The 24,583-nt window shown below is 41.4% G+C and overlaps 1 protein-coding gene across 4 annotated transcripts in view; it reads right to left on the bottom strand.

The window, feature by feature from the left end:
- The window catches only part of MCTP2 (multiple C2 and transmembrane domain containing 2), a 254,411-nt gene that overhangs the window by 178,178 nt on the left and 51,650 nt on the right, over positions 1–24,583 (bottom strand). For all 4 annotated transcript variants that reach the window (XM_043489630.1, XM_043489631.1, XM_043489629.1 and 1 more), the window contains one exon: positions 14,712–15,245. In XM_043489630.1, coding sequence (XP_043345565.1) covers positions 14,712–15,179 — 468 coding nt within the window. In that variant the 5' untranslated portion in view covers positions 15,180–15,245. The remainder of the gene's footprint in view (positions 1–14,711; positions 15,246–24,583) is intronic.

The following is a 24,583-nucleotide window of genomic DNA, read 5'->3' as shown; positions in this document are numbered from 1 at the left end:
CGTATATATTTATATACTTTTATGGCTAATTTCATGTTACAACACCAGGGTTGAGTAGTTGCAACAGAGCAAGAGCTATGGTTCCCAAAACTGTACCTATTTTTTTACCTGGCCCTTTACAGAAAAAGTTTGCCAACCTTGGTATAGGGAACTTCACTTACCACATTCAGTAACATGTGCCCACTGACCTTCCATAATCATTTTCAAGACTGCTAGCAGTAGGTACTTTAGAAATAACAATGGTCCCCTCTTTACTCTGGTTAGCACTTCATAATCGACAAATGCACACTTCTATTGACTTCTTATAAGGAGTCCATGGGCTGTCATTAGTAATTTACCAACTTACAAATTGAGAGCCAGAGCTAACAGGCTAGACGGTTGCCAAAGAGAAGCAAGAGATGTTAAATAGCCCTTCACCTGGTATCTGCTCTTCACTGCACACAACTGCACCCAGAACTAGGAGAATCCAAAAGCAGAACCCTTCACCTGACTTGCACAATAGTCAGCTCTGCCCAGTAGTAGACAAAGCCCTGGAGCCACAAAAACCCAAGTCTGAATCCCATTTCTGCTACTTCCTGGACGTGTGGCCTTGAAAAGTTTACTTAAAGTTCACGGCCACAGGAGCATCTCTAAAAGGCGCAAAAAAAATCTATTACCCTTACAGGCAGTGAGGAGAAAAATTCATTCCTTCAAAGATACCTACCCAAGTTCCGTATTTGGGCCAGTCACTGTACAAGGCTCTCTGTATAAAGAGTGAGCCCAATAGATGTGGCCCAACAAGAGAACATTTACACAGCACTTAGCAGAGTTCCTTCCACATAACCTCTCAGAGTGCACCAATTCATGGTGCTGCAATTGTATTATTTCTATTACTGTGAAGACAGTGGATGTGTTTGGGAAGACTGGAGAAAACAACTCAATGAAGGTGGTCAGTAACCCAAGTCCACCCCTTCAATCTGACCATCCCTTCCCCACTGACACTGTTATGATGGCAGATAGACCATCCAGGTAGGGGCTTCCAAAGTGGTGTAGTGATAAAGAATCCGCCTGCAATGCAGCAGATGTAGATGTAGGTTTGACCCCTGGGTCAGGAAGATTCCCTGGAGGAGGAAATAGCAACCCACTCTAGTATGCTTTGGCTCCATCTTTTCATTCTTTCTGGAGTTACTTCTCCACTGATATCCAGGAGCATATTGGGTACCTACTGACCTGGTGAGTTCATCTTTCAGTGTCCTATCTTTTTGCCTTTTCATACTGTTCATGGAGTTCTCAAGGCAAGAACACTGAAGTGGTTTGCCATTCCCTTCTCCAGTGGTCCACGTTTTGTCAGAGCTCTCCACCATGATCTGTCCATCTTGGGTGGCCCTACACAGCATGGCTTAGTTTCATTGAGTTAAGACAAGGCTGTGGTCCATATGATCAGATTGGTTAGTTTCCTGTGACTGTGGTTTTCAGTCTGCCTGCCCTCTGATGGAGAATAAGAGGCTTATAGAAGCTTCCTGATGGGAGAGACTGAGGGGGAACCTGGGTCTTGTTCTGATGGGCGGGGTCATGCTCTGTAAATCTTTAATCCAATTTTCTGTTGATGGGTGGAGCTGTGTTCCCTCCCTGTTATTTACCAGGGGACAAACTGGCAGAGGTAATGAAGATAAATGGCGACCTCCTTCAAAAGGCATGCACTGCTACACTCAGTGCCCCCAGCCCTGCAGCAGACCACCACCGACCCACGCCTCTGCAGGAGACTCCTAGACACTCACGGGCTAGTCTGGGTCAGTCTCTTGTGGGGTCACTGCTCCTTTCTCCTGGGTCCTGGTGTGCACAAAGTTCTGCAAGGAGATACAACCAATTCATCCTAAAGGAAATCAGTCCTGAATGTTCACTGGAAGGACTGATGCTCAAGCTGAAACTCCAATACTTTGGCCAGCTGATAGGAAGAACTGACTCATCTGAAAAGACCCTGATGCTGGGAAAGATTGAAGGCAAGAGGAGAAGGGGATGACAGAGGATGAGATGGTTGGATGGCATCACCCACTCAATGGACATGAGTTTGAGTAAACTCCAGGAGTTGGTGATGGACAGGGAGGCCTGGCGTGCTGCAGTCCATGGGGTTGCAAAGAGTCAGACACGACTGAGTGACTGAACTGAACCAGTACGCTTGCCTGGACAATCCCATGGACAGAGGAGCCTGGCGGGCTGCAGTTCACAGGATTGCAAAGAGTCAGACATGATGTAGCGACTAACACATATATACATACACAATCAAGGCAGATCTCAGGATGGAGCTGTTTTCCTCTCTTCTCTCAGCTTATTAACTTGTACCTGCTTCCTCCACAACTCCAACCTGAGGCAAACTCACTTATTGCTATTCCCAGTGTCCACAGCAGGCAAAGCAAGCATCACTGCATGCTGTTGATCCATCCTGCCCTGCCTGTGAGTGAACACAGCACCCAGCCCACAGGGCATCTTTGCATCTGCTCATCCAGCATCCCGGGCAGTTGCTATGGTAGCAGAGTCGCCTGGCAGGTTGGGAAAGCCCCTGCGCTACATCCTCAGAAGTAACTCTGACACCTCCCACCATCCTCTCCGGTCACGCTGCCTCCCTGCTCTCTCTGACACATACCAGGCACACCCCTACCTCCCTGGAATCTGCGTGCTGTCTCTTCTCTAACCCAGCAATGCTTTTTCTCCTGACACGTGTACAACTTGCTTTCTTACCTCCTCTAGGTCTTGCGTAAATCTTATCTTCTCAGAAGAGATATTTCCTGACCACTGTGCTCAAAATGGTCACACCTCCACCCCAGCACTCCTAAATGCTTCCTTTGCTTTGCTTTTCTCCATTTAATCTATCACTTTTTGAATATATCTGGAGCCCACCACCATCTAAAGTAGGATCTCCAGGAGGAAATACACCGTGGTCTGCTTGGTTGACGGCTGCATTCCCAGTGTCTCAGGGCAGGGTCAGCATGTAGCAGGTATGGGAAGCAGGGAGGGAAAAAGAAAAAAGGGACCAGCCCATGAAGGACTCTGGGGCACAGCTTACACGCTTGTCTCACTGACCTCATTTATGTTGAGCAATGATTTTTGACATAAAACCAAAATAGTAAAGAATACATAACCCAAGTGTCGAGAAACCGATGCCCTTGTTTAATTCTGCAAGATGTTGGCTGTTTCTTTTCTTCTGTGGTTTGTCATCTTGCTTCTCTGTGGTCACTAAACTGAAGCTCTGTGGTTGCCATGCAGAGTTTCTGGAACTATCCCAATAAGGTATTCCTCTAAACCACTCAACTTGTCCACATAAGCTTGCACCAAAGTGAGCTGTTTAAAACTCCAACTGTCAAAGTGTTAGGGAAGGAAGAACCCCATTGTGGAGTAACATGGATGGTGGGGCAGGGATGGTATTAATCCTTCCCTTCAGGACTACTGCCTACAGACCATGATAATACGCCATTCCATCACTGTAACTTAAAGGGGGGTTTAAAAGGGCACAGTGGACACTGAAAAACAAATATCTTGCTTTGACGATCAATTCTTTTTAGAGCACCAGCTCTGAGTTCTCCTCAACTGCAGATCTACATTTCTCTAAACCCCACATGGGCTTTAGATTCAAACAATCCTGGATTTAGTTCCTGGCTCTGACACTTACTAGCTGGATATTAGGGAAGTCTTTCAACCTCTTTGGCCCTCGACTTCATGCTGAAAAGGTAGTGGTAAAAATAATAACAGTAATAAATACAACCATTATCTTAGCAGTGAGTCCTCACTGGGCACTTGTGATTGCCATGTACTGGGCTATGAGCATTCTATTCTTCTAGCGTCATAAACAACAACCTTAACTACTTCGATTTACTCCCCACCTATCTGAGTGTTAACCTCAAAACACATCCGCCTCAGGCCTTTCCGGCCACATACTCAGAGCAATCACCCTGCTCCCCTTTCACCTCAAATGGCTGGTTATCTCGCACTGTCTAGAGACTGCCTCAGAGTGCTGGTCACCGTTTCCAGTAATCAGGTCTCGTCTCAACTCATCATCAACACCAAGAACGAGAACCAGAGGTGATTCTGTATTTTCTAAATTCTTAACTGTGAAAAAATACCTTGTAAAATATCTACTGGGGGGAATGTTGACAGGAGAAGAAGCAAGAAAAAACAGCAAGATAAAAAGAAGAAAAAAAAGTGACTCTCCCTTTGAGTTCCCCTAATTTTATCTTCTTCATACCAAAGGAGACATTTGGGAATTCCTTCAGAACTCACCTACCCACTCAAGGTCTCCATGGATCAGTATTTCCCCCAAGCAAGCTGAATTTCTATGCCCCCCCCCACCCCCGCCAGCACATAGCAGTCAACTTCAGACACAAAGTGAATCAATATATTTAACATAAGTTAGGTTTGCAGAAAGACTGGGAGAAAAGGAAGAAGACATCATCTCTGCTCTTCCAATCTAACAAGACAGACTGACTTCTACACAGCTGGCCGAACACACAGTGGTGCTGGCAGTGTGGGGCAACAGCAAGAGATGCCCTTTTAGCCTCTAGAGCCCGGAGTCATGGTGATGAGAGCAATGGGAAAGAAACTGCAGGACCACTTTCATCCCTCAGAGAGGGGACATACATAGTCACCTATAGGAGACAATCTGGTTGCCAGGCAACCAGTGAAAAAAGTACAACTAATAAAATATCAATCATTTGAGGGACAAGTCTCACATGAAAATGTAGTAAAATGACCTGCCCGTTTGAACCCTGTAGAGAGGAGAGGAAGCCTATCCCATAGGACGTTAAGAATCTTGGCTTCATTAGCAAATGAGACAAATCCCAGTGCAGGCCTCAGGCCACAGATGTTCCATCCCTCACCCCCTTGGGAAAGTTACCCACGAAATAAGCTACACCTAGGATACTGGCAATTGTTAAATTTGTTGTAAACCGGGAGTGTCACAGGCCAACCCCTACCTTCCTCCTCATTTCCCACCCATTTCATAAAAGCAGTAGAATGCTGTCTGCTACTCATTAGAGGAAACAGATAAACCAGATCTGAGACAAGGACTGCTGTTGTTCAATCGCTCAGTTGTGTCTGACTCTTTGCAACCCCATGGACTGCAGCACGCCAGGCTTCCCTGTCCTGCACTATCTCCCGGAGTTTGCACAAACTCCTGGCCATTCAGTCAGTGATGGCATACAACCATCTCATCCTCTGTCACCCCCTTCTCCTGCTGTCAATCTTTCCCAGTATCAGAGTCTTTTCCAATGAGTCAGCTTTTCCCATCAGGTGGCCAAAGCACTGGAGCTTCTGTTTCAGCATCAGCCCTTCCAATGAACATTCAGGGTTCATTTCCTTTAGGACTGACTGGCTTGATCTCCTTGCAGTCCAAGGGACTCTTAAGAGTCTTTTCCAACACCGGTTCAAAAGCATCCATTTTTCAGTGCTCAGGCTTTTGTATTGTCCAGCTCTCACATCCATACATAACTACTGGGAAAACCATAACCTTGACTATATGGACCTCTGTAGGCAATGTCTCTGCTTTTTAATATGCTATCGAGGTTTGTCATTGCTTTTCTTCCAAGAAGCAAGTGTCTTTTAATTTCATGGATGCAGTCACCATCCACAGTGATTTTGGAATCCAAGACCATAAAGCTGTCACTGTTTTCATTCTTTCCCCATCTATCTGGCATGAAGTGAGGAAACTGGAAGCCATGATCTTCATTTTTGGAATGTTGAATTTTAATCCAGCTTCTTCACTCTCCTCTTCCATCTTCTTCAAGAGGCTCTTTAATTCCTCTTAATTTCTGCCATAAGGGCGGTGTCATCTCTATATCTGAGGTTATTGATATTCCTCCCCACAATCCTGATCCCAGCTTGTGCTTCACCCAGCCTAGCATTTCACATGAGGTACCCTGAATGTTAAGTTAAATAAGCAGGGTGACAATATACAGCCTTGATGCATCCCCCTTCCCAATTTGGAACCAATCTGTTGTTACACGTCCAATTTTAACTGTTGCTTCTTGACCTGCATGCAGGTTTCTCAGGAGCAAGGTAAGGCGGTCTGGTATTCCCATCTCTTTAAGAATTTTCTATGGTTTGTTGTGGTCTACACAGTCAAAGGCATTAGTGTAGTCAATGAAGCTGAAGTAGATGTTTCTCTGGAATTCTCTAGCTTTTTCTATGATCCAATGGATGTTGGCAATTTGATCTCTGGTTCCACTGCCTTTTCTAAATCCAGCTTGTACATCTGGAAGCTCTTGGTTCACATACTATTGAAGCCTAGCTTGGATTTTTAGCATTACTTTGCTAGTGTGTGAGATGAGTGCAATTGTGTGGTAGTTTGAACATTTCATGGGATTGCCCTTCTTTGGGACTGGAATGAAAACTGACCTTTTCCAGTCCTGTGGCCACTGCAGAGTTTTGCAAATTTGCTGGCATACTGAGTATAGCACTTTCACAGCATCATCTCTTAGGATTTGAAATTGCTTAGCTGGAATTCCTCACCTCCACTAGCTTTGTTCAAAGTGATGTTTCTTAAGGTCCACTTGATTTCACGCTCCAGGATGCCTGGCTCTAGGTGAGTGATCACACCATCATGGTTATCCAGGTCATTAAGGTCTTTTCTGTATAGTTCTGTGTATTCTTGCCACCCCTTCTTAATATTTTCTGTTAGGGCCAGAATTTTCTGTTAGCGTTTCTATCCTTTATTTTGCCCATCTTTGCATGAAATGCTCCCTCACAGATGACAGGAATTCAGCAGGACTCCCATTCATTTAAAAAGTACGGAAGGACAGACTTGTGATTGCCAAGGGTGAGTGAGTGGGGAGGGGAAGGAATGGGAGGTTGTGGTTAGGAGATGCAAGTTTTTATATACAGAATGGATCAAAACAAGATCCAACTGTATGGCACAAAGAGCTGTTTTCAATATCCTGTAACAAGTCATAATGGAAGAGTATTTTAAAGAAAGAGTGTGCGTATATAAATATACACACACACATATATATAACTGAATCATTCTGTTGTACAGCAAAAATTAACACAACAGTGTAAATCAACTATATTTCAACAAAAAATTTAATTCATTGATAACAAATTCAGATTTTAAATGAGTATTGAACTTGGGCTCTACACCTTTCTAAATCTCTCTATATTTTCAGTCAAAACTATATAAAAAGGGTTGACCATATGATAAGTTTTTTCCAACAGAACTCCAAAAATTCTGACTTTAAAAATGTTTTTAATTGGAGGTAACTAATTTGCAGTGCTGTGTTGGCTTCTGCTGAACAACAACATGAATCAGTCATTAGTATACATATATCCCCTCCTTCCTGGGGCTCCGTACCACCCTCCCAGGTCATTACGGAGCAATCGGCTGAGCTCCCTGCATGACCCAGCAACTCTCCCAACATGAGGCCTGCACAAGCCACTGAACCAGCCTAACCCACTAAGGGCAGAGACCAGAGCAAGACCTACGACCCTACAGCCTGGGGAAAGGAGACCTCAAACACAGTCAGTTAGACAAAATGAAATGACAAAAATATTGTGCAGATGAAGGAATAAGGTAAAAACCCACAAGACCCAATAAACGAAGAGAAAATAGGCAAACTATCTGTAAAAGAATTCAGAGTTACAATAGTAAAGATGACCAAAATCTCAAGACAGAATAGAGAAAATGCAAGAATCACTTAACATATTTAACAAGGACCTAGAAAAAATAAACAAGCAGTGATGAACAGCGAAATTTCTGAAATTAAAAATACTCTGGAAGGAATTAATAGCAGAATAACTGAGGCAGAACAGATAAATGAGCTGGAAGGTAGAATGGTGGAGATAACTAGCAAAGAGCAGAATAAGGAAAAGCGAATGAAAATAATTGAAGACAGTCTTGGAGACCTTTGTGAAAACATTAAAAGCATCAACATTCAAATTATAGGGGTTCCACAGGAACAAATAGAAGATCTTAACAGACCCATCACAAGCAAGGAAATCGAAACTGTAATCAAAAATCTTCCAGCAAACAAAAGCCCAGAACCAGATGGCTTCACAGCTGAATTCTACCAAAAATTTAGAGAAGAGCTAACACCTATCTTACTCAAACTCTTCCAGAAAATTGCAGATGAAGGTAAGCTTCCAAACTCATTCTGTGAGGCCACCATCACCCTAATTCCAAAACCAGACAAAGATGCCACAAAAAAAGAAAACTACAGGCCAATATCACTGATGAACATAGATGCAAAAATCCTTAACAAAATTCTAGCAAACAGAATCCAACAACATATTAAAAAAATCATACACCACGACCAAGTGGGCTTTATCCCAGGAATGCAAGGATTCTTCAATATCCGCAAATCAATCAATGTAATACACCACATTAACAAAGTGAAAGATAAAAACCATATGATTATCTCAATAGATGCAGAGAAAGCCTTTGACAAAATTCAACACTCATTTATGATTAAAACTCTCCAGAAAGCAGGAATAGAAGGAGCATACCTCAACATAATAAAAGCTATATATGACAAACCCACAGCAAGCATCACCCTCAATGGTGAAAAATTGAAAGCATTTCCCCTGAAATCAGGAACAAGACAAGGGTTCCCACTCTCACCACTACTATTCAACATAGTGTTGGAAGTTTTGGCCACAGCAATCAGAGCAGAAAAAGAAGTAAAAGGAATCCACATAGGAAAAGAAGAAGTGAAACTCTCACTGTTTACAGATGACATGATCCTCTACATAGAAAACCCTAAAGACTCTACCAGAAAATTACTAGAGCTAATCAATGAATATAGTAAAGTTGCAGGATATAAAATTAACACACAAAAATCCCTTGCATTCCTATATACTAACAATGAAAAAACAGAAAGAGAAATTAAGGAAAAAATACCATTCACCACTGCAACAAAAAGAATAAAATACATAGGAGTATATCTACCTAAAGAAACAAAAGACCTGTACATAGAAAACTATAAAACACTGATGAAAGAAATCAAAGAGGACACAAACAGATGGAGAAATATACCGTGTTCATGGATTGGAAGAATCAATATTGTCAAAATGGCTATTCTACCCAAAGCAATCTATAGATTCAATGCAATCCCTATCAAGCTACCAACGGTATTTTTCACAGAACTAGAACAAATAATTTTACAATTTGTATGGAAATACAAAAAACCTCGAATAGCCAAAGTAATCTTGAGAAAGAAGAATGGAACTGGAGGAATCAACCTGCCTGACTTCAGACTCTACTACAAAGCCACAGTCATCAAGACAGTATGGTACTGGCACAAAGACAGAAATATAGCTCAATGGAACAGAATAGAAAGCCCAGAGATAAATCCACGAACCTATGGACACCTTATCTTTGACAAAGGAGGCAAGGATATACAATGGAAAAAAGACAACCTCTTTAACAAGTGGTGCTGGGAAAACTGGTCAACCACTTGTAAAAGAATGAAACTAGAACACTTTCTAACACCATACACAAAAATAAACTCAGAATGGATTAAAGATCTAAATGTAAGACCAGAAACTATAAAACTCCTAGAGGAGAACATAGGCAAAACACTCTCCGACATGAATCACAGCAGGATCCTCTATGATCCACCTCCCAGAATATTGGAAATAAAAGCAAAACTAGACAAAGGGGACCTAATGAAACTTAAAAGCTTTTGCACTACAAAGGAAACTATAAGTAAGGTGAAAAGACAGCCCTCAGATTGGGAGAAAATAATAGCAAATGAAGAAACAGACAAAGCATTAATCTCAAAAATATACAAGCAACTTCTGAAGCTCAATTCCAGAAAAATAAATGACCCAATCAAAAAATGGGCCAAAGAACTAAACAGACATTTCTCCAAAGAAGACATACAGATGGCTAACAAACACATGAAAAGATGCTCAACATCACTCATTATCAGAGAAATGCAAATCAAAAACCACAATGAGGTACCATTACACGCCAGTCAGGATGGCTGCCATCCAAAAGTCTACAAGCAATAAATGCTGGGGAGGGTGTGGAGAAAAGGGAACCCTCTTACACTGTTGGTGGGAATGCAAACTAGTACAGCCACTATGGAGAACATTGTGGAGATTTCTTAAAAAACTGGAAATAGAACTGCCATATGACCCAGCAATCCCACTTCTGGGCATACACACTGAGGAAACCAGATCTGAAAGAGACACGTGCACCCCAATGTTCATTGCAGCACTGTTTATAATAGCCAGTACATGGAAGCAACCTAGATGCCCATCAGCAGATGAATGGATAAGGAAGCTGTGGTACATATACACCATGAAATATTACTCAGCCATTAAAAAGAATTCATTTGAATCAGTTCTAATGAGATGGATGAAACTGGAGCCCATTATACAGAGTGAAGTGAGCAAGAAAGATAAAGACCATTACAGCATACTAACACATATATATGGAATTTAGAAATATGGTAACGACAACCCTATATGCAAAAACAGAAAAAGAGACACAGAAGTACAGAACAGACTTTTGAACTCTCTGGGAGAAGGTGAGGGTGGGATGTTTCAAAAGAACAGCATGTATATTATCTATGGTGAAACAGATCACTAGCCCAGGTGGGATGCATGAGACAAGTGTTTGGGCCTGGTGCACTGGGAAGACCCAGAGGAATCGGGTGGAGAGGGAGGTGGGAGGGGGGATCGGGATGGGGAATACGTGTAACTCTATGGCTGATTCATGTCAATGTATGACAAAACCCACTGAAATGTTGTGAAGTAATTAGCCTCCAACTACTAAAAAAATTAAAACAAACAAACAAACAAACAAAAATTATAGGCGTTCCAGAAGACAAAAAAGTTGAAGAGTCTCAGAAAATATTTGAAGAGACTATAGTGAAAAACTTCCCTAACATGAAAAAGAAATAGTCAATCAAGTCCAAAAAAGCACAGAGTCCCTTAAAGGATAAAAACCCAAGAAGAAAATGCCGAAACACATATTAATCAAACTAACAAATTAAATACAAAGAAAATATATTAAAAGCAGCAAGGAGGGAAGATGAATCCCTTATATCACTAAATAAAATTTGGGATAAAATGAAAAAAAAAAAAAAAAGGCAGCAAGGGGAAAGCAATAAGTAACATACAAGGGAATTCTCACAAGGTTAACAGCTAATCTTTCAGCAGAAACTCTAAAGGCCAGGAGGGAATGGCAGGATATATCTAAAGTAATGAAAGGTAAAAACCTAACAAGAAAGATTACTCTACCCAGAAGGAACCTCATTCAAAATCGAGAGTGAGTGAAGTTGCCCAGTCGAGTCCGACTCTTTGTGACCCCATGGACTGTAGCCCACCAGGCTCCTCCATCCATGGAATTTTCCAGGCAAGAATACTGGAGTGGGTTGCCATTTCCTTCTCCAGGGAATCTTCCCATTCAAAATCAAGGGAGAAATCAAAAGCTTTACAGATAAGCAAAAATTAAGGGAATTCAGCACCACCAAACCAGCTTTACAACAAATGCTCAAGGGACTTCTCTAGAAAGGAAACACAGAGAAGGAAAAGACCTACAAAAACAAACCCAAAACAATAGAATGCCAAAAGGAATATATATACACTGATAATTACTTTAAATATAAATGGATTAAATGCTCCAACTAAAAGACAAAGACAGTCTGAATGAATACAAAAAGAATCATCATATATATGCTGTCTACAAGAGACACACCTCAAATGTAGGGACACATACAGACTGAAAGTGAGGGGATGGAAAAAGATACTGCATGCAAATAGAAATCAAAAGAAAGCTGGAAGAGCAATTACCACATCAGACAAAACAGACTTAAAAAAGAACATTATAAGAGACAAGGAAGGACACTACGTAATGATCGAAGGGTCAAGCCAAGAAGACATGACTTTAAACCATAAAATGAAGAGAACTTGAAGAGAAACACTAAAACAGCCTTATGAATCTGAATGGCATATACCACCATCACCGATCTCTCTATTAAAAAAACACAGAACACCACCACTGAGCACATACCAGGGGCCAGGCATGGAGCTGGGCCCTGAGAAAACGAAAACGAGTTAGACAAGCCTCCTCCAGTCACGCCCACTCTCCAGTTAACGTAGCCTAGTGCAAAACCCTAGCAAGGGAGGGGCTCACTTCTGCACCATGTGATAATAAACTGCAACCTCAGGTAGTGGGAGACACCCACAGGATACAGGGGAGGCGGGCTGAGTAGGTGAGGACTGTGGCGGACCACAAGTGATCCTACAGGTCTGAGGAGCTGCAGTCCAGTGTCTCCATCCTCTGCAAACAGCTCACCACGCTGACGAATGGCAACGGGTGGCCACAGAAGGAAGATACAGCCTCAGTCTATGTCAATTATGCTTAGGGCAGGAAAAGACAGGCAGAAGATTCTTTCTCAAGCAAGAAGTTTTTGTTGTTGAACAGTTTAAGTAACTGTTAAGCCAACAGTTACTGCTGTTTGCTTAATGACTGAGTTTCATCAGATTACCCAGAATTACCTACTCTTAAAAAAGCTGTACTATCCAGGCTTTTTTGCATTAATGGTAAAAGATAAAATAACCACTACCAACCACCCATCTGCAATCCATCCATTCGCCATCACATCACTGACCAGCCCTCAGTACAGCCCGCTGCAGACACACATCACACACACCACATCAGAAAGCTCCCCAAGCCTTCACTGCATGCAGAGCAGAATGCGTCCCACCTTTGGTCTCCCCCATCCACACTGGGGCTTCCCTGGTGGCTCAGCTGGTAAACAATCCCCCTGCAAAGCAGGAGACCTGGATTTGATCCCTGGGTCAAGAAGATCCCCTGGAGAATGAAATGACAACCCACTCCAGTATTCTTGCCTGGAGAATCCCATGGACTGAGGAGCCTGGCAGGCAGGAGTCCATGGGGTCACAGAGTCAAGACACGACTGAGTGACTAAACCACCACCACCCACACTTCAGGCCTGTGTTTGTCATATCTCCTTACCTGTCAAATCCTACTTATCCTCTGCGCCAGCCTGCATACTGCCTCCCACAGGACATGTCCCCGGATCCCCCCATTTGATCTCGGCTCACTGAGCTGCCAGGACAAAGGCTTGGACGCACACTCAGTCCTGATTTTGTTACCGCTTATGCTGCACGTAATGCTGTGCAAAGCTATGTCCCAACGGACCAAAACCTGAAGGCAGGGTTATGTTCTGATCCACCTCTTCTTTACAACAGACCCTCTGTGGTGCCCCAGATAGCGCGTGCGTGCTAAGTCGATTCAGTATGTCCAATTCTTGGTGACTCTATGGTTTGTAGCTTGCCAGGCTCCTCTGTCCATGGGATTGATAGAGTAGGCACTAAATATGTATAGTCAGTGAAACAGTTTAGCAGCACTAACTTTTAAAACAACTTATTCTAATTTGAGTTTGTTAGGCTATCAAGGCCAAGGAACCCACCTATTTTTTCCTGGTCAGTTAATAAATAGCAAGAAGATAAGATTAACCTGAGTATATAACTTAACATCTTACCTCCTTCATACTGAACTATGAATTATGAATTATGTTTAATAACTCAATTTATATTTTAATTAGTGGAAACATTTCAAATTCACAAATAATAGTAAAAAAAATCACAAAATTTTTACAAAAAGGACTTCATAAATGTTAATGCCAATGAAACAAATAGGTGTCATTTAATGGTTAATGGTATCCTAACTGGTAATGCTTTCCAAAAGATAAGGCCTTCAAATATCCACAATCCCATCCTCCAATGAAATCCAAACATATGGCATAATTAACAGGCTTTGGTTCTAAAAATAAAATAAAAAATCCTAGTTGAATAACCAGTTTTCTACACAATTAGAATACTAATCTCAAACATAGAAAAATTAAGCCATTACCTGAACACTGAAACCTACTTCATGTGCCATTAATGGAAGACATTTAAAAAAAAAAACTGATCAAATTGATTATCCAAATCATAGCTTGGTAACCTCATAACTACATTTAAATTAAATTCATCCTAGAAATGTAGTATTTGTCTCATAATTATATTTGGTTATTTTATCTTAAAGAAATTATAAGGCTTTATAAAAATTTCAGAATGGATAAGAATTTGTTTCCTTCAGTGTTTGGCTTTTGTTTTAGATATTTGGTATTTATTCATTTATTTATTTGAGTTTGCTGGTCTTAGCTGCATCATGCAGGATCTTCTAACTTCACCATGCAAACGCTAAGTTGCAGCGTGTGGGATCTAGTTCCCTGACAAGGGATCGAACCCAGGCCCCTGCACTGGGAGCACAGAGTCTAATTCTCTGGCAGTCAAAAGGAGATACATATATTCCTACATTTTTTAGGAATGTGAACGTGCACTTTTGTCTGTGGGTAGGACCAGGCAATGGCGGAGACAGAGAGACAGAATCAGACATAGATTTCAGCAAAAAGTTAAAGGAAAAGTTACACTCTTGATTTCTTTGCCAGGAGATGGAAAAATGAAAACACATCCAACGGGGCTTTTAATGCCTTAAAGTGTCCTAGGAAGGTCATTTGTAATACTTTAAGATACACAGAGGTCAACCTCCAAACAAAGGGGAACACTGGGTACAATCAATATTACCTTCATTTAAATGGTTGTAAATGACATCCTCTCTGTTCAAACTAACCACAAAAATAAATCCCAATCAAAATTTCCAAGGGCACTGAATGCACTTAGAAAGAAGAAAAATAGAAAAATGGGAACACGCCCAGGCCGGGCCTCACCTCTGGCCCTTCGGGGGCATCCTCTCCAGGGGGTGTTTTCTGGAGCAGACCCAAGGAGCCGTTGCTGGAAGCCCTCCTGTCCTCGGCGGGAGAGGTGAAGGGCTCCTCGGGGTCTGTTTCCCCCACTTGGAAGGGGCCCACTTCTTCCTGACTCCAATCCAGTTCTTCTTCAGACTGCTTCAAAGAGCTACTGCTGCTCTTGGGGACGATGCCGGCGGTTGATAGGCTGCTGGGCACCGAGGTGTAGGATGACTGGGGGCCGGAGTAAGGCCGCCCCTCGGGGGCCAGGGCCTCGGCCTCCAGGAGGTCAGGGACGGACAGGCTCAGGCGGCGGTCCAGATGATGCTGGGCCCGTAAGTCCAGGGCTTTGCTCGAGGTCTTCTTCACCCTCCTCTTGCTCAGGTTGACCAACAAAGGCCTGGTCCGCTGCTTAAATGAGCCCCAGACAGACGGTTTATCAAGGTCCATGGCTGCATGAAGCACAGGCAGTCCCTCTGGGGAAGAGGACGTCTCTACGGGACACTTCCGTGACTCCTAGGAAACAGAAGACACGGAGGAAGGATGTGAAGCTTCTCTGCACTGTCAGAGCACATCAACGTGGGAAATGTGACTCAAGGAATCTTATCCCTCCCACTAACTGATCAAGACCAAAACATCTAACCAGTAACATCTACCAAAAAAATAATTGGTAACATCTATCCTGGTGGCTCAGAGGGTAAAGCATCTGCCTGCAATGTGGGAGACCCAGGTTCGATCCCTGGGTCAGGAAGATTCCCTGGAGGAGGGCATGGGAACCCACTCCAGTATTCTTGCCTGGAGAATCCCATGGACAGAGGAGCCTGGTGGGCTACAGTCCATGGGGTCTCAAAGAGTTGGGCATGGCTGAGCGACTTCACTTCACAAATATCAGGAAAAACATTTTTAAGGAACTGAATCTTAGTGATCTCTTTAATTGGAGTAGTTACAGAAAAGTTACAGCAATAAATGAATGAAACTATAAGGTTGACACACACACAAAAAGTTTTCATAAAAGGACTGATTTCTGAGTCTGGCTTATTTCACTCCAGATTCATCTATCTTGCTGCAAATGGCAGCATTTCCTTCTTTTTATGACTCAATAACTATCCCATTGTATATGCATGTATACCACATTTTCTTATCCATTCATCCTTCAATTGCCACTTTTTTTTTTAATATATCCTGGCCACTGTGAATAATGTTGCAGAGAACAAGGGATGCAGAGTTCTATTGGAGAAACTGATTTCATTTTCTTTGAATATATACCCAGAAATGGGATAGCTGGTTTGATTCTAGTTTTCAGTTTTTATAAGGAACCTCCATACTGATTTCTATAATAACTATACCAATGTATAGTTGATGAGATGCAGGTTCTATCCCTGGATCAGGAAGATCCCCTGGAGGAGGAAATGGAATCCACTCTAATATGCTTGCCTGGAGAATCCCATGGATGGAGGAGCCTGGCGGGCTATGGCTGGTAGAGTTGCAGACAGTCAGACACAGCTGAAATGACTTAGCACACTCGCAAAGATGTTATCAAGGGCAGTGACTTTAGTCATCTGACTGTGGTTGGTTAGTGTTCTGTGAGCACAGGATTGAAGTTAAACGGGAGAAAGAAATGAATCAAGTTTTTGGATAGAGAGATTAATCATAAATTCAATAAGGGATCTTGGCTTTAAGGAGACTCCTTTTCAGTTTCACATGTGCAACATAGTTAACTTTTTATAGATTATATGTATGTGTTTATGTTTAAACTGTGGGTCTTTAAGGGTCCAGAGGGGGTCTCCCAGGTGGCACTGATGGTAAAGAACCCGCCTGTCCATGCAGGAGACGGGGGTTCGATCCCTGGGTGGGGAAGATCCGGGGAGGACGGTAAGGCGACCCACTCCAGTATTCTTGCCTGGAGAATCCCATGGATGGAGGAGCCTGGCGGGCTATGGCTGGTAGAGTTGCAGACAGTCAGACACAGCTGAAATGACTTAGCACACTCGCAAAGATGTTATCAAGGGCAGTGACTTTAGTCATCTGACTGTGGTTGGTTAGTGTTCTGTGAGCACAGGATTGAAGTTAAACGGGAGAAAGAAATGAATCAAGTTTTTGGATAGAGAGATTAATCATAAATTCAATAAGGGATCTTGGCTTTAAGGAGACTCCTTTTCAGTTTCACATGTGCAACATAGTTAACTTTTTATAGATTATATGTATGTGTTTATGTTTAAACTGTGGGTCTTTAAGGGTCCAGAGGGGGTCTCCCAGGTGGCACTGATGGTAAAGAACCCGCCTGTCCATGCAGGAGACGGGGGTTCGATCCCTGGGTGGGGAAGATCCGGGGAGGACGGTAAGGCGACCCACTCCAGTATTCTTGCCTGGAGAATCCCATGGACAGAGGAGCCTGGTGGGTTATAGTCCCTAGGAAAACAGAGTCAAACACAGCTGAAGCGACTTAGCACACATAACAATGCATATCTCCATCAAGAGTATGTAAGAGTTCCCAATTTTCCACACCTTCAACAACACTCATCTCTTTGTCTTTTTTACATTTATAATCACCATGTATTCTTGAAATTTGCTAAGAGCATAGATCTTTAGGTTTCTATATCCCTACACACACACACACATGTACACAAAATGGTAAGTACAAGAAGTGATGGGAGATATTAACTTGATGTGGTACTCATTTTGTAATAAATATGTATATTGACCACCATATATCTTAAATATATACAATTTTTGTCAATTATACCTTAATAAATCTTGGGGAAAAACAAGAATTAAAATAAAAAATTACAAAAGAAAACTTCTTTCTCATTTCCTCTCAAGAGAAAGTAGAGCAAAAGACATTTACTAGAAAAATAACAGCATCTTTTAACTATTATGTTCAAGGGAATGAGTTTCTATGTCTCTAAACCTAGAGTCAGCACACAATTTCTGAACAAGGCCAGTTAGTAAATATTATAGACTGAGAGTGAAACAGTTCAAACTACTCAATCCTATTGTGACACCAGAGGAGACATGTATGATACCAAAATATAAGCATACCTGTGGTCCCAGTAAAACTTCATTTATAAAAACAGGCAACAATATGACCCAGCAATCCCACTTCTGGGCATACACACTGAGGAAACCAGATCTGAAAGAGACACGTGCACCCCAATGTTCATCGCAGCACTGTTTATAATAGCCAGGACATGGAAGCAACCTAGATGCCCATCAGCAGATGAATGGATAAGGAAGCTGTGGTACATATACACCATGGAATATTACTCAGCCATTAAAAAGAATTCATTTGAATCAGTTCCAATGAGATGGATGAAACTGGAGCCCATTATACAGAGTGAAGTAAGCCAGAAAGATAAAGAACATTACAGCATACTAACACATATATATGGAATTTAGAAAGATGGTAATGATAACCCTATATGCAAAACAGAAAAAGAGACACAGAAGTACAGAACAGACTTTTGAACTCTGTGGGAGAAGGTGAGGGTGGGATGTTGCGAAAGAACAGCATGTATATTATCTATGGTGAAACAGGTCACCAGCCCAGGTGGGATGGATGAGACAAGTGCTCCGGCCTGGGAAGACCCAGAGGAATCGGGTGGAGAGGGAGGTGGGAGGGGGGATCGGGATGGGGAATATGTGTAAATCTATTGCTGATTCATGTCAATGTATGACAAAACCCACTGAAAAAATATAAATAAATTAAAAAAATAAAAATAAAATAAAATAGAGTATATAAGCCAGGAAAAAAAAAAAGAATGAAATAAAGCCGTTTGCAACAGCAAAAAAAAAAAAAAACAAAACAGGCAACAGACTATAGTTTGCCAACCCTGCTTTAATTTTATCATCTTCCTTTCTAGAGTTAAGTGTGCATTTTGAAGGACCAATACAAGCTCATATCAACTAGGATTCCATCTAGTATCTCAAAATTTATATTAAAATAAGAGTAAAGATAAAAACATTTATAAAAGTGAGAGGTCTGCCTTAGTCCGATGCACCAGACCAGAAGAACTACGAAAGCTTCTACAAGGGAAATCCTAAGAAAAGCAACCTTCAGAGCTTCAGCCGGAGAATGAAAGAGAGAAAATGTTTCCCACAAACAGGTGTGAGTGACAGGAAAGCTTCACAAACAAATATAATACATTCTGCTGAATGCTATGCAGGAAAGGGGGTAATTTAAGATACAATAGGTTGGACTCATTAGGAAATCGGATTAAAATCAAATTTGGTGCCATAACCCTCATTCAATGTGTCAAGTGCCTCGTGATAAATCTTTCCAATATGAAAAAGTACAGTGTGGTCAAGTCAGTCTAAGCTGGCCTATACTCAGCTTGTCACATTTGTTTAATGACAAAAAAGGCTAAGAGCTATGATAAAAAGCATTTTCCAAAACCAAGGACTCCATGCATTTGCGCCCAGCCCAGGATATTTAGTCACTGGGAAGTCACTGCTGAAGATCAGGAGTAGATGACAGTCCTCCAGCTCTGGACTGCCGACCATCAGCCTGAGGGTAAACTTGGTACCTTCAATAGGCGATGCAGAGATGAAGACCTTGGATTCTAGACACAGACTCCACAAGTTGGAATTTTAATTTCTTATGTTCTACTCAGGTATACTGTCAGACTAAATCTCAATGTTTTCACCTATTCACTAGGGAATATATAACCTAGCTTAAAAACAAAATAAAGTCCCAGTGTCTGAGTATCTGATGCAGAGAAAGTGCATCAGGAAAAGCTATGTTTTCATTCTTACTGATGATATTGTCATAATGTCATATTTTGATATCGTAAGTCACTTAAGAGTTCTGTGTCTCATCACTTTCATTTTCTTTAGCTTTTTAAAAATTTATTTTAAATTGGAAGATAATTGCTTTATAATATTGTACTGGTTTTATTTCCATTTTATACATAAATTTAACCATAACTACCTCATATGGGTCTTGTGAGAACTGAATGAATTAGTCCATATAAAGCGATTAGAAAATTCCTTCACAAAGAGTAAATTTTTAATACAATGTTATCCAGCTTTAAAATTAACATTATTTCTATTATATAATATTGGGTCATTCAGCTTTAAATTTTAAAAATATTTTACAATTCTTTGCTGCTTTTAAAAATGCTACTATAAACATAAACATAATCACATTAGCAGAACACAAATACATTATTTAATTAACATCTTACAGTTTAACTTGCACATAGGTTCAAAATGTTTGTTTCCATGTTCATCTGAAAATATTTTAGTCAATTTGCCTTTAATGGAGTGTTATTTCGTTTAGTTGCTAAGTTGTGTCTGACTCTTTTGTGACCCCACGAACTATAGCCCTGTTCATGGCTCCTCTGTCCATGGAATTTCCCAGGCAAGAATACTGGAGTGGGCTGCCATATCCTCCTCAAGGGGATCTTCCAGACCCAGGGATTAAACCTACATCTCTTGCACTGGCAGGCGAACTCTTTACCAGCGCCACCAGGGAAGCCCGGGGTGTTATATAGGTGTTGGTTACTCTAGCTGGTTGATGGTTTAGTTCTTTTATACCCTAATCCTTATGCTACTTAAAGAGGGGTGTTTGTTTTTCAACTATAACTGCGAATTTGTCTATTTCTCCTGTCAGCTTTATCATTTTTTGCTTCTGTATTTTGAAGGCCTGTTGTTATCTGCAAACATGTTACAACTAAAACAGTTGTCTTCTTGCTGTTGAAATACAATCTGACAATCTCTATCCTCTAGTTGGTTTGTTTAGACCATTAAGGGCTTCCCTGCTGGCTCAGCTGGTCAAGGTTCGATCCCCATGTTGGGAAGACCCCTGGAGAAGGGAACGGCTACCCCCTCCAGTATTCTGGCCTGGAGAATTCCAGGGACTGTATAGTCCATGGGGTCACAAAGAGTCAGACATGACTGAGCAACTCTCACTTTTTAGACCATTAATATCTAATGTAATAATATGTTATGTAATAATAATATGTAATAATATGTTAGGTCGAGCATTTTGTTTCCTATTTGTTTCCTCTACTATTTGTTCTAGTTCCCCTTTCTTACATTGGTTAGGTTTATTTAGTGTTCCATTTTAACTCAAATTATCATTATTTTTTTACTATATTTTTGTGTAAATTTTTAGTGGCTGATCTAGCTACAGATTACAACATGCAGAGTTAACCTTTTACCCTTTACTTGGAATCAATAGTTCAGCACTCCAACCGGAATAGAAAAACCAAACCACATGCATTTGTTTCCTACTGCTACTATAAAAAACTACAATCTTAGTGGCTTATTAAGATAAATTCATTATTTTTCAATTCTGGAGGCCAGAAGTCTAATACATATTTCATCAAATTAAGCCAAGGTGTTGACAAGACTGCATAATTTCTTGGAAGCTCCAGAGAGGAATCTGTTTCTCCGTCATTCCAGACCAAAAAGTTCTCATTTCCTTGCTGGCTGACCATGGAGGGCCTTTTGCAACTGTGGAGGCTGCCCACATGCCTGGGCCCTCTTCTCCACTTTTAAAGCCACCAACAGTAAGGAAAGTCATTCTCAATACTACATCTCTCTCATCCTCTCTTCCACCTTCCTCTTCCATTTTTAAGGACTCATGATATAACTGGCTCCATCAGGACAGTACATCTCAAGATTTACAGTCATAATCGCATCTACAAAGTTCTTTTTGCCATTTATTATATCACAGCCACAGAATTTTGGTAATAGAATGTGGACATTTGTGGGGGACAGGAAGTAGATTATTCTGCCTTCCACACCACCATATAGGTTTTCTCATCATCTCCTTTTTATAAACTCTTTTATATATACATCTAAATACACTGAAAATTCCCATAAGACAATGTTTTACTTGGGATATCAATGATGAACCATCTTTTCATAATTCAAGAAAATAAATCTGTTATATTTACCACCTCCTCCGTTCTTGATATTCTAAATTTCCTTCTAGTATTATTCCCCATTTTTCCAAGGAATTTCCTTAACTAGTTATTTCTTAGAAGGTCTGTTGTCTTGGTTTTCCTTCATCTGAGAATGTCTCCATTTCATTTTCAAGGGTATTTTCACTGGATACTAGATTCTGCACTTTTATTTCAGCACTTTAAACATAATGTGACATTCCTTCTGCCCTCCGTGATTTCTGATGAGAAATTCAGGCATTTCAATCACTGTTTTCCTATAGATAAGGTCACTTTTCTCTGACTGCTTTCAAGATTCTGTCTTTGTCATTAAGTTTGCAGCAGTTATGATGTGACTCGGTGTATATTTTTTTGGATTTATCTTCTTTGGGATTAGCTTAGCTTCTGGAATTTATAGGTTTATTTCTTTTGCCAAACTTGGAAAGTTTTCAGCCATTATTTCTTGGAATATTTTTTTAGCCACACACTCTTCTTTCATTCTGAGCCTCTGATCATACAAACATTATGCCTTTTTGCTATCCTTCATTAGTTCCAGGGTCTCTACAATATTTTGCCTCTCCCATATTCACAATTTCAACCAATTTATTTTCAAGTTTCCAAATTCTTTCTTGTTGTTTCGATTTTGTTACTGAATCCATATAGTGAGGTTGCTATTTTGTTAAGTTTTGGGTTTTTTTTTGGGGGGGGGGGCACAAAGTGTAGAGGCTATTTTTTTAATTATAAATTTTGCATTTGCTTTTACTTTATATTGCCTACTTCTTTACTGATACTTCCTAGACTAACTTTTATTTCAGGACTGAAGATTATTCATTTGAGCACTTTTATAATAGTTTCCATAAAGTCATCTTTTCATTGTCTTCTGTTGTCTGTTCCCATGTGACTTGAGATTTCTGTACTACTTCATATGTCAATATGAATTATATCCTGAACATCTTGAATGTTCTTACAAAATCCTGTGCCTTATTTAAACATATGGTGAATGTTGATATTACTTTATTATCAAGCACCTGATTTGGTTAGCTTCTGGCTATTTGGGCTGGAAGAAGTACAAGCTGGAATCAAGATTGCCAGGAGAAATATCAATAACCTCAGATATGCAGATGATACCACCCTTATGGCAGAAAGGGAAAAGGAACTAAAAAGTCTCTTGATGAAAGTGAAAGAGGACAGTGAAAAAGTTGGCTTAAAGTTCAACATTCAGAAAACTAAGATCATGGCATCTGGTCCCATCACCTCATGGGAAATAGATGGGGAGACAGTGGAAACAGTGTCAGACTTTATTTTTTGGGGTCCAAAATCACTGCAGATGGTGTTTGCAGCCATGAAATTAAAAGACGCTTACTCCTTGGAAGGAAAGTTATGACCAACCTAGATAGCATATTAAAAAGCAGAGACATTACTTTGCCAACAAAGGTCCGTCTGGTCAAGGCTATAGTTTTTCCAGTGGTCATATAGGGATGTGAGAGTTGGACTGTGAAGAAAGCTGAGCACCAAAAAATTGATGCTTTTGAACTGTGGTGCTGGAGAAGACTCTTGAGAGTCCCGTGGACTGCAAGGAGATCCAACCAGTCCATCCGAAAGGAGATCAGTCCAGGGTGTTCATTAGAAGGACTGATGCTGAAGCTGAAACTCCAGTACTTTGGCCACCTGATGTGAAGAGTTGACTCATTGGAAAAGACCCTGATGCTGGGAGGGATTGGGGGCAGGAGGAGAAGGGGACAACAGAGGATGAGATGGCTGGATGGCATCACCGACTTGGTGGACATGAGTTTGAGTAAACTCTGGGAGTTGGTGATGGACAGGGAGGCCTGGCATGCTGCGATTCATGGGGTCGCAAAGAGTCGGACATGACTGAGGGACTGATCTGAACTGATTACTTACAACCCACCTTCTATGGGCTGTAGTTCCCATGTCAGTTCCATTTTCAAAAGCTAAGCAAAGCCATTCAAATTTTCACTGGGTGTGCCCCATGTAGAGATAAGTCTGGGACCTGAGTGAATTTCTGTTTGTTAATTCCACCCTCAAAGCCCTTGGTATTTGAGTAAGAAGGATCAGATCCATTCGTATGCAGACTGTAGTAAGTCTGTGAGTTCACAAATAGATTTCTGGGATCAATCCCAAGCTCCTTCTCACTCGCCTCCTCTGACAGCTTCTAGTACCCTGGAACTGCCCCTGTCACCGCTTCAGTCAGCAGCAACCTGCTTCTATACTCATAGGAGGACTGGGGGCCGGAGAAGCAAGCCATGCCTCAGCCCTGCCTTTCATGACTATGCCTTTACCGACAGGATGGTCCCTTAACTATTGCCCTGGCTCCAGCAATTTCCCACTGCCAGCTCTTCTTTTTTCTACTGCCTCTGCCACAAGATTGTCAGGGAGCTGGGGCATGACAAAACGGGGAAAAAGGAGACAGAAGAAGATCAGAGATTTCTCCCTTTTCTTGAAGCTTTAAGGCTTCTTTCCTACTCCTTGAGTCAGAACTAGCAGGGTCTCCTGGACTTCTGTTGCAACACTGACTTCTAGATTTTGGACTGCATTGATTTCAAGTTGGGGGGATAAGCAGAGAGAAAAATTGTAAGCCCACCTCTAGTTTAGTGGTGTTTCATACTAATATTCTTCCCTGTGCTTCCCTGGTGACTGAGTAGTAAAGAATCTGCCTGTCAGTGCTGGAGACACAGGTTCGATCCTGGGTCAGGAAGATCCCTTGGAGAAGGAAATGGCAACCCACTCCAGTCTTCTTGGCAGGGAAATACCACGGACAGATGGAGACTGTGGGCTACAGTCCACGGGGCTGCCAAAGAGTCAGACACGACTTAGAGACTAAACAGCAACATGCTAATAGTCGACATGCTAATATTTACTTTTCAGAGACCTCAACTGGCTTCACCTGGCACTTCATCCAGATTCATGTTTGTATTCCTTGGGGAAAAAAGGTTGGAGTGGTTTTAT

Source organism: Cervus canadensis, chromosome 17 (assembly GCF_019320065.1).
Source record: "Cervus canadensis isolate Bull #8, Minnesota chromosome 17, ASM1932006v1, whole genome shotgun sequence".
Classification (NCBI taxonomy): Eukaryota; Metazoa; Chordata; class Mammalia; order Artiodactyla; family Cervidae; genus Cervus; species Cervus canadensis.
This window is presented reverse-complemented; position numbering and strand designations above follow the sequence as displayed.